The sequence below is a fragment of the Mandrillus leucophaeus genome, unplaced genomic scaffold (assembly GCF_000951045.1).
Source record: "Mandrillus leucophaeus isolate KB7577 unplaced genomic scaffold, Mleu.le_1.0 Scaffold310, whole genome shotgun sequence".
Classification (NCBI taxonomy): domain Eukaryota; kingdom Metazoa; phylum Chordata; class Mammalia; order Primates; family Cercopithecidae; genus Mandrillus; species Mandrillus leucophaeus.
Genome location: NW_012103255.1, coordinates 702,127 through 713,246, shown reverse-complemented (window position 1 = coordinate 713,246; position 11,120 = coordinate 702,127). Strand labels below are relative to the sequence as shown.

At 49.1% G+C, this 11,120-nt stretch overlaps 1 protein-coding gene across 1 annotated transcript in view; it reads left to right on the top strand.

Moving 5' to 3' along the window:
* The first annotated feature begins 1,092 nt into the window (after positions 1-1,092).
* Positions 1,093-11,120, top strand: part of PMVK (phosphomevalonate kinase) — a 13,372-nt gene continuing 3,344 nt past the window's right edge. Inside the window, exons 1-3 of the mRNA XM_011987433.1 lie at positions 1,093-1,509; positions 5,853-5,916; positions 9,742-9,894. Coding sequence (XP_011842823.1) covers positions 1,415-1,509; positions 5,853-5,916; positions 9,742-9,894 — 312 coding nt within the window. The 5' untranslated portion in view covers positions 1,093-1,414. The remainder of the gene's footprint in view (positions 1,510-5,852; positions 5,917-9,741; positions 9,895-11,120) is intronic.

Here is an 11,120-nt window from a genome sequence, read left to right as displayed (position 1 = left end):
TGGATGATACTTGAGAACTTACAAAGTATTTTTTGTACCTTGTCATTTATTTTCTTCATTCCTTTCTTATTATAACCCTGGGAAGTGGGCGTTATCAGTGGTAAACTCAGAGTGACTTGCTAAGTGTTCAAGCTGGGACTGAAAAGCCACTCTGTGCTGCCTTCTAGTGCGTTGATGAGTGCAGTGCTTTCTGGGTTGTAAAAAAACAAAACAAAACAAAACAAAAAAACCACACACACACACACACACACACACACACACACCCTACTGAAGTCTGTTCTTTTTGCATCTGACCACTCTCCTGTGCCTCTTTTCAACATTCAGGATATTAAGGTTTCTCCCTAAGTCTCCACACTACACTTTTTCTCTAGTGGAGGCAGTAATGAGTTGCAGGCTCTGTTCTGACATGCTCAGAAAAATGCAGGACTGCAAGTCATAGCCAAAAACAACTCCACGTACTCAGCTGGGGCTACCCGTCAGCTACTGCGGGCAGAGGCAGAACCGGGGATTCAGGGAAAGGGCAGATTATTCTTATTCTGCCTCTCAAACTCCTGGCTGGGAGACGTACTTCGGATGAAACCAGGCAATCTCATCAAGGAATTCAACGCTCCCTTACTATCGATGTCACCCACGCCGTTTCAAGTGCTCTTGCTTCCGAAAACCTTTGATCCGGAGGCTGCGGCTAGAAAAGCAACCAAAGGTTTCTTGCCGGGCTTAACGGGCCACATCTTAGTGACTGCTCGGGTTATAAAGTCTGCTTGACAATAAAATATCGTGTGAGCGATTCCGCTCCTCCCCCGACATGACGTGACCAGACACGCCGCTGGCGTCAGGGCTGCCTTACACCCCCAGGAAGACCCATTCCCACTCTGGGGGGCACCCGCAGATTTGCTGAGGCACATGCACTATAACGCACAGGCAAAAAGGCAGTTACCAAAACGTCTCCAAGTGATCGCGCTCCAGAGATTTTCTTTTCCTAAAGTTTTTAGGGCTGCGCGGAAGGGAACATGGGGTTCACCTCAGGAAATTTCAGACGCCACCCCCCTCGGAGGAAGGTAGTCGTGTCCGGTCCCTCCCCGGGTGTCAGTTAAGCAGTCCCGGCTGTGAGCAAAGGTTCTGGGCGGGGCTGGACTGTTCTAAGTGAGTTCGGGTGGGGGAGCTTCACGAGGGGAGGCTGCCGTGTGAAGGAACCGCCTTTCTCTCCGCGGGTCTCACCCTTTTCTCCTGGTATCTGTTTGGACATGAATTGAGCGCACAGTCGCGGACGGTCAGCCCTGTTCGCAGCTATGGCGAGGAGGGGCGGGATTGCTCCGTGTTGCTGCTCCGCTCAGTGGCCGCGTCCATTCCGCGCGGTGTCCGGAGTTTAGGGGTAGGGAGAAGTGTCAGCTTCAGGCATCGCGAGGCGTGGCGGCTCATGGCCCCGCTGGGAGGCGCCCCGCGGCTGGTGCTGCTGTTCAGCGGCAAGAGGAAATCCGGGAAGGACTTCGTGACCGAGGCGCTGCAGAGCAGGTGTCCGTGGGGCGGGAAAGGTGGAAGGGGGAGCTCTCCGCATCACGTGACACGAGGCGTGCTTTTGGGTGTCACCGAGTGAGCTTTGGAGTAGGGGTCCTCCGTTTGCAAGGCAGGAGGAGCACTGGGTTGGGGAAGGTGGAATGTCACCATTACATAAAACAGCAATCTACACACAGGAGCCTCAAAGAACCGGGTGACCATCTCTCCAAAGACCTTCAGCTACAGGTCTAAGAAGCATTAATAATGGTTCCTACGAAGGCACTTTCAGTGTACCAGGAGTTGGATACCAGCCTGGGCAACATGGCGAGACCCCGCTTCTACGAAAAATCCAAAAAGTAGCTGGGCGTGGTGGCGCGCGCCTGTGGTCCCAGCTATTCGGGAGCTTGAGGCAGAAGAATTGCTTGAGCCAGGGAGGCGGAGGTTGCAGTAAGGCGAGATCGCGCCACTGCACTCCAGCCTGGGCGACAGAGCAAGGCCCTGTCTTAAAAACAAAAACAAAAACAAAAACAAAAAAACCCTCTTCACTTCTTTGTTAGGTACTGTGTGCCATTATTAGCATCTGCATTTCACAGGTGAAGAAAATGAGGTTCTTAAAAAGTTAAACAGGCTGGGTGTGGTGGTCATGCGTGACAGAGGTGCGAGGATCACTTGAGAGCCCGGTAGTTGGAGACCAGCCTGGGCAATACAGTAAGACCTTAGTCTCTACAAAAAAATTGAAAAGTTAGCCTAGTGCGATGGCAAGCACCTCTAGTCCCAGCTACTCAGGAGGCTGAGGTGGGAGGATCGCTTGAGCCTGGGGGCTGCAGTGAGTTGTAATCATGCTACTGTCCTCCAGTCCGTGCAGCAGAACCTGAGACCCTGTCTCGAAGTAAAATAACGTACAAAGCTAACAACAATAAAAAACCCTTGCCGGTCGCAAAGTAAGTGGCAAATTCAGGATTCAAATTCAGTTTTGTGGTTCATGATGGGCATCTCAGCAATTAATATATAATTGAAACAAAAAGAAAAAAAAACCCCAAACCCATTCAGCTTTGTCTTGCGCCAAGGACTGGTTTCTTTCTGTTTTATCTGACTGCCTCCCCAAATAATAATACCTTTTGCACAGTGTTTTCTGTCAAAGCAAGATCTTCTGTGCGGGAGCATTTTGCTGAGACCTGGGCTAGGAGAGGATGGGGAGAAACTGGAGTGGGGCTCCTCTCCTCTTGAAGGCCAGTGTGGTAGGGGTACCAGGAAACTGCTTTTGGATATCACAGGGGTTCTACAAAGGTGTGGGAGAGCCCAGAGCAGAGGTCACCACCTGAATTTTTCACCACTAAGTATCTCACCACCTTTTCCTAAGTTTCATTTCTCCTCACCTTCAAACTCTGATGTCAAATAGTGGTCAGAAGCACAGGCTATGGAATTAGACTGCTGGGATGCAAACCGTGGCTCACTGTTGATTAGTGTGTGATCTTGTACACATCTCTCATTCACTCTGTGCCTTAGTTTTTTTTTTTTTTTTTGCAGAGGGAGTCTTGCTCTGTCACCCAGGCTGGAGCGCACCCAGGTTGTGGCTCACTGCAACCTCTGCCTCCTGGGTTCAAGCTATTCTCCTGTCTCACCCTCCAGAGTAGCTGGGATTACAGGTGTAAGCCACCACACCCAGCTAACTTTTGTATTTTTAGTAGAGATAGGTTTCACCATGTTGGCCAGGCTAGTCTCAAACTCCTGACCTCAAGTGATCTGCCTGCCTCGGCCTCCCAGAGTGCTAGGATTACAGACGTGAACCACTGCACCCGGCCTGTGTCTCAGTTTTGTCATTTGTAAAATGGGGATAATAATAGGGTGGTTGTAGGGATTAAAGGAGATAATGTGCGTGAAGGGCTTAGAATAATTATTGGCACCTAGCAGAGGTGCAGGAACTAAATGTTTTTTTTTTTTTTTTGAGACGGAGTCTCGCTCTGTGCCCCAGGCTGGAGTGCAGTGGCGCGATCTCAGCTCACTGCAAGCTCCGCCCCCACGGGTTCACGCCATTCTCCTGCCTCAGCCTCCCGAGTAGCTGGGACTACAGGCGCCCGCCACCTCGCCCGGCTAATTTTCTTGTATTTTTAGTAGAGACGGGGTTTCACCGTGTTAGCCAGGATGGTCTCGATCTCCTGACCTCGTGATCCACCCGTCTCGGCCTCCCAAAGTGCTGGGATTACAGGCTTAAGCCACCGCGCCCGGCCGGAACTAAATGTTTTTATATTTATTTTACCAATCCTGGCTTCACTACTTACAGTGTTGCTTTGGGGAAGTCAATCCTCCTTTCACAACCTCAGCTTCCTCATCTGAAACATGAAAATAAGAACACTTACAGCCAGGGCAACATAGTGAGACCCCATCTCTACAAATGATAAAAAAATTAGCTGGGTGTGGTGGTGCATGCCAGTAATCCCTGATACTCAGGAGGCTGAGGTGGGAGGATTGCCTGAACTCAGGAGTTCAAGATTGTAGTGAGCTGTGATCATACCACAGCACTCTAGCCTGGGTGACAGCAAGACCCTGACTCTGAAAAAACCAAAACAAAGAACACTTATCGCCGGGCGCGGTGGCTCACACCTGTAATCATAACACTTTGGGAGGCTGAGACAGGTGGATCACTTGAGCTCAGGAGTTCAAGACCAGCCTGATCAACATGGTAAAACCTTTCTCTACTAAAAATACAAAAATTAGCTGGACGTGGTGGCGGGGGCCGGTAGTCTCAGCTACTTGGGAGGCTGAGGTAGGAGAATAGCTTAAACCCAGGGGGTGGAGGTTGCAGTGACCCGAGGTAGCGCCACTGCACCCAGCCTGGGCTACAGAGTGAGTCTCAAAAAAACAACAAAAACAAAAAACACTTGTCTTCCCGTGCATTAAGTGTGTCTGTGAGCATCTTGAGGCTAGGACAGGAAGCATGTATCATTCACATTTGTATCACCTAGATCCAAATATGGTACCCAATAAAGCGTTGGTTAAGCAGGGAGGTGGAGGTGGAGGTGGAGCTTGCGGTGAGATGAGATGGCGCCACTGCACTCCAGCCTGGGCGACAGAGTGAGACTCTGTTTCAAAAAAAAAAAAAAAAAAAAAAGGGCCAGGTGCGGTGGCTCACGTCTGTAATCCCACCACTTTGTGAGGCTGAGATCACCTTGCAGTGAGCCGAGATCGCGCCATTGCACTCCAGCCTGTCCAGCCTGGGCAACGGAGCAAGACACTGTCTCAAAAAAAAAAAAAAAAAGGTTGGTTAAGTAAATTAAATAATGAGTAAGTTATTTTTATTTATTTTTTATTTTATTTAATTAATTTAATTTATTTTTTTGAGATGGAGTTTTGCTCTTGTTGCCCAGGCTGGAGTGAAATGGCACGATCTCGGCTCTTGGCTCACTGCAATGTCCGCCTCCCGGGTTTGAGCGATTCTCCTGCCTCGGCCTCCCAAGTAGCTGGGATTACAGGCATGCGCCATCATGTTCGGCTAATTTTGTACTTTTAGACACAGGGTTTCACCATGTTAGTCAGGCTGATCTCAAACTCCTGACCTCAGGTGATCCACCTGCCTCAGCCTTCCAAAGTGCTGAGATTACAGGTGTGAACCACTGCACCTGGCTTTTGTTTCAGTTTTTTACATTTGCTTTTCTTAGTTCATTTTTTTGAGACAGGGTTTTACTCTGTCTCTCAGGCTGGCATACAGTGGTACAATCGTGGCTCACTGTAGCCTGGAACTCCTGGGCTCAGGAACGCTCCCACCTCAGTCTCTGGAGTAGCTGGGAGTACAGGCACATGCTGCCATGCTCAGGTGATTTTTAAACTTTTTTGTGGAGATAGTATCTCTGGGTCTTACTGTGTTGCCCAGGCTGGTCTTGAACTCCTGGCCTCAAGCATTCCTTCTGCCTTGGCCTCCCAAAGTGTTGGGATTACAGGTGTGAGCCACCACGCCCAACCAGTGAATGAATAAATGATATGTGTTATGGTGACCAAGTCAGTGGAGACAGGTACCTCTGGCTGTGAGAGAATTAGTTTAGGGTCTGGGCAATAACCTAATCCAGCCAGAATATTGCTGTGCCTGTTCACACTGTAATTATCACTTTATAGATTTTACCTGTTAGTTTCAGGGCTCTTTTATATTCATTAGAGTTTCATAATAATCCTGTGTGGGAGACAGAACAGAAAGTATTATCATCATTTTCCGATGAAGAAATAGGATCAGGGACACTGAGACCTACCAAAGTTACATAATACCAGTAGTAGAAATGGGACTTCAGCACAGGCCTCTTGACTCTCTTTCTGGGACCTGGAAGCTCCTGGAAATTCTAGGCTAACTGGATTCTGATCTCCCTGTCCCTCAGACTCGGAGCTGATGTCTGTGCTGTTCTGCGGCTCTCGGGTCCACTCAAGGAGCAGTATGCTCAGGTAGGTGGTGCTCTGTGGCATCCGGTGTGTTGGGCGGGGCCGGTTCCAGGACTTTGCAGCTGTGGCTGCTGCCTGAGTCACTGGCATGATCCCTGTCACCACTGCTGGCAGGGCGGTGGCCAGCTCTTGGTTTTCTGTGAGTGGACGTTGTGGGGGCATTTTCAGCTTATATTTCTTTCCTAATAGCCTCCCTCCCTTCAGAGTGAGTTCAAGAAGGTGTGCCCAGGAAAGGCTGTCGACACTCGAGTTGGTGGCTCTAATGCTGTGTGGTTAGTAAGGACCTGACTGTGCCTCCTCACACCACCCTCTCACTCAGCTGGCCTGACACAGCCCCTGGAACTTTGTTCCTAGAAATTTAGTACAGGCTGAGCACAGTGGCACACGCCTGTAATCCCAGCACTTTGGGAGGCCAAGGCAGGTGGATTCCTTGAGTCCAGAAGTTAGAGACCAGCCTGGCCAACACAGTGAAACCTCATCTCTGTTTCTTTAAAAAAAATTTTTTTAAAGTAAACAACAACACACAAAGAAGAAATTTAGTCCCATAAGTTGTCAAAATATATCATTAAGTGGGGGGAAAAAAAAGCCAATACCAAGATGTAGAACAGTGTGTAGAGAATGTTACATTTGTCTAAAACTGAAGAGGCACTTTGTGACCAAGAATTGTAAAGGAACTCTAAGTGTATCTGCTCATATATTCGGCTATTTAACAAATATTTACGGGGTGCCTGTCTCATGTTCAGCACTGTTTCAGGTGCCTGGGATGTGTTCCTGCACTGCGCGGGAAAGACACGTTAGAAACTGTACTATTGGGCTGGGCGCTGTGGCTCACGCCTGTAATCCCAGCACTTTGGGAGGCCGAGGCGGGCAGATCACAAGGTCAGGAGATCGAGACAATCCTGGCTAACACGGTGAAACCCCGTCTCTACTAAAAGTATAAAAAATTAGCCGGGCGCGGTGGCGGGCGCCTGTAGTCCCGGCTACTCGGGAGGCTGAGGCTGGAGAATGACGTGAACCCGGGAGGTGGAGCTTGCAGTGAGCCGAGATCGCGCCACTGCACTCCAACCTGGGCGACAGAGGGAGACTCCGCCTCAAACAAACAAACAAACAAACAAACAAACAAACAAACAAAAAGAAACCGTACCATTGGTTGCCCCCAAGGAGGGGACAGGGTGAGAGAGAGATTTTTCACTGTAAATTAATGTGTATCTTTGAATTTTGAACCACGTGGGTTAAAAAAAAATAGGATCGTTAAAATAGAATAAAAAAAAATAAGTCAATGGGAACTCTCAGAATCTTAGACTTTGGAAAGAGAACCTGGAAGGCAAGATCAGCCTCCCACATGGTGAAGAGCCCTCTTGTTGCCCACATTTTGCCCTTGGTCTCTAGGTGCACCCTTCTGGGACATGTGCTCTGGCCCCTCCGTTCGCCTGAGTGTGGCCTCCAGAACCACATAAAATGAATTGTCCCCCCTTCTGTGTTCCAGCTCTGCCTCCATGGGAAGCATTGGGTCATCTCTCACCAGCTGAACAGACCCATTCATAGGGTGGCAGCCTGAGGAATTGTAAGAATAACTAAATTAAGTCATTTAATTTTTTTTCCTTTTGAGACAAGGTCTTGCTCTGTAGTGCAGGCTGGAGTGCAGTGGCGCATAATGGCTCACTGCAGCCTTGACCTCCTGGACTCAAGTGATCCTCCCACTTCAGCTTCCCAAGTAGCTAGGAATACAGGTGCATGCCACTATGACTGGCTAAGTTTAAATTTTTTTTTTTTGTAGAGATGGGAGTCTCATTCTGTTGCCCAGGCTGGTCTCCAACTCCTGGGCTCAAGCGATCCTCCCACTGTGGCCTCCCAAAGTGCTAGGATTTGGGTGCGAGCTACTTTGCCTGGCCTGGTGTTCAAAAATTTTAAGCAGGATTCTTTCCCAAATGAAACTGGATACAGAATTTCTTTGTATCTAGGAGATAGACTGGAAGCGACTCTGCGGGGTGGTGGGTTGGTGGTGGGGAGATGGGAGGAAGGAAGGGGTGAAGGGAAAGGCACTGAGCCTTCCCTAGTGGGGCCTAGGCACTTCCAAAGGCCTCCCAGGATCACTTTCAAAACCGATCTTCCAAAATTCCCAGATAGGTCTTGCTTCTGTCCTTCTGAGTCAGACTGATGGGGTTGGGTGGGGGCGGGAGGAGGAAGGAGCAGGAGTTTGCATTTTTATTTATTTATTTATTTTATTTATTTATTTGAGATGGAGTCTCACTCTGTCACCCAGGCTGGAGTGCAGTGGCGCGATCTTGGCTCACTGCAACATCCACCTCCTGGGTTCAAGCACTTCTACTGCTTTAGCTTCCTGAGTAGCTGGGATTATAGCCATGCGCCATCACGCCAGAGTAATTTTTTTGTATTTTTATTAGAGACATGGTTTCACTATATTGGTCAGGCTGGTCTCGAACTGCTGACCTTGTGATCTGCCCACTTCGGCCTCCCACAGTGCTGGGATTACAGGTGTGAGCCACCACGCCTGGCCAATTTGCTTTTTTTTTTTTTTTTGAGTTGGAGTCTCACTCTGTTGCTCAGGCTGGAGTGCAGTGGTGCAATCTCAGCTCACTGCAAGCTCTGCCTCCTGGGTTCATGCCATTCTCCTGCCTCAGCCTCCTGAGTAGCTGGGACTACATGCACCCGCTACCACGCCTAGCTGATTTTTTTGTATTTTTGGTGGAGACAGGGTTTCACCGTGTCAGCCAGGATAGTCTCTATCTCCTGACCTCATGATCCCCCCGCCTCAGCCTCCCAAAGTGCTGGGATTACAGGCGTAAGCCACCGCGCCCGGCCCCAATTTGCATTTTTAAAACCTCCATGGAAGATTCTGATAGGCCAGACTGCCCTTGCTCTGTGGAAGTCCAGCACCACTCTATCCCCCACTCCCATTAAAAAGCAAAACCAAAATGAAATGTTCATGCATTGATTTCCTAAGTCACAAGGGGAAATATAAACGACAAGCAGACCACGATATTCCTGGAGGGAAACCAGTTCAGGAGCAGGAGGTGGCTACTGACCTCCTCTTGCAGCAAGGAGAGCAGGTGGGTGATCAAGAAATTGAGAGCCTGAGGGGAGAAGGTCTTGCTGCAGTGAGCTCATGGAGGAGCCAGAACCTGAACTGGGTGATGCTTCTCAGACCCCTCCTATCCTGGATCCCTTTAGATGGACCCCTCTGCTTGAGGGGGGAGAAAGGAGCTCCCCAGGTGGTCAGAGTAGCCTCTCCTGCCTGGGGGGTCCTCTGGGTGTGGGAAGCCTTGCACATAAGTGCCCAGAGCTAAATGGAGTGTTGCTGTTTCAGCAAAGGCGCCAGGAATTTGGGGATGGGAAGGGATGAGGGGGAGAGGAAGGAGACACAATCTCCGTGGGATTTGGGATGGGGGCAAACAATGCTAGTGGGAGGACATGGAGTGCAGGAGTTTTTTTTCCCCCTCAGATTTCCCACTTTAGTTGAAGGCTGAACCTTTGCCCAGGGGATGCAAACTAATTTCAGGATTAGTTTAAGCCAGAAATAATTGGGAAGGTAAAACTTGCAAAAGAGAAACCACGCCACACATTTCAAAGACAAATTGAAACAATTTCTGGATTATCCCCAGACCTTTCTTCTGTCTACCAGTGATCGGGATTTCTTAGTTGCTGGGGTTCTTTCCCTTGCAGACCTTTGTTCTGGCTGAAACCTCATTAATCCTTGCATCAGCCTTGGGAGAGGCAGGTGAGGGTGAGGGATGGCTCTTCTGCTGTTTTAGGAGAGACCACTGAGGTTGAAAGGCTGGTGACATAGACATAATGTCCTTTGGGCAGGAGCATGGCTTGAACTTCCAGAGACTCCTGGACGCCAGCACCTACAAGGAGGCGTTTCGGAAGGACATGATCCGCTGGGGAGAGGAGAAACGCCAGGCTGACCCAGGCTTCTTTTGCAGGAAGATTGTGGAGGGCATCTCTCAGCCCATCTGGGTAAGAGGGCTCCATGGCAGCATGAAGAACACCAGTTTCCCGAGCTCTTTGCTGTGTCCATCTCTCTCTGTCTCCACTGCCACCGTCCTGGCCCAAGCCCCCACCATTTCTGGCCTGGACAATCGCAGTAGCCTCCACACTGGTCTGTAGCTGTGGCTCTTGCCGTCTGTGTTCTATTCATTACACAGCAGCCAGACCGACATTTTATTATATATTTATTTATTTATTTATTTTTGAGATGGAGTCTCACTCTTGTCGCCCAGGCTGGAGTGCAGTGGCGCAGTCTTGGCTCATTGCAGCCTCCGCCTCCTGGGTTCAAGTGATTCTTCTGCCTCAGCCTCCCAAGCAGCTGGGATTGCAGTTTTTTTTGTATTTTTAGTAGAGATGGGTTTTCACCATGTTGGTCATGCTGGTCTCCAACTTTTGACCTCAGGTGATCCACCCACCTCAGCCTCCCAAAATGCTGGGATTACAGATGTGAGCCACTGCATGCAGCCCAGACTGACCTTTTAAAAACATGAACCAAGTGACGTCACTCTTCTGTTTAGAATACTTTGGTGGCTTCTCGTTCTCATGTTCTGTTTAGAATACTTCGGTGGCTTCCCATTGTTCTCATGAACAAAATGAAAATCCTTCACGTGAACTTCTGGGCCTTGTGTGATCCAGTTTCTGCTACCTTTTTAGCCTCCTTACTCCTTGAGCTGCAGCAACACTGGCCGCCTTGGTCCTCAAGTCAGTCGAACTCCTTCTGGACTCAGGGCCTTTGCACATGCCCTTCCAACTGTCTGAACTGCCCTTTCTTTCTCTCTTTCCCTGGTTAGCTTCAGCTCAGTTGACATGACACCTCCACAGGGAAGCCTTCCGTAATATTCAAGTCTTAACTGATGCTCCCTGGCAGGTGCTCCTATATCACCCTACCCTTTTCTTCCTCATTCATTCTGCCAGTGAATATTGAGTATCCACTTCTGCCAGGTATGGTTGCAGGTTCTGGGGATATATTGGTGCAAAAATGCAATGAAGTCTCTTCCTTCGGGGAGCTTACATTACAGCTGAGGGTGGTAGGGAGATAGGCACAGAATAAATACAGAATATATCAGGCGGAGGTAAACACTAAGGAGTAAAATAAAGTAGGCCTAGGATATGAGGAGAGATAGGGAAGTGCTGATTTTTTTTTTTTTTTTTTTTTTTTTTTTTTTTTTAAAAGAAAGGAGAAAAAGCATTGATGG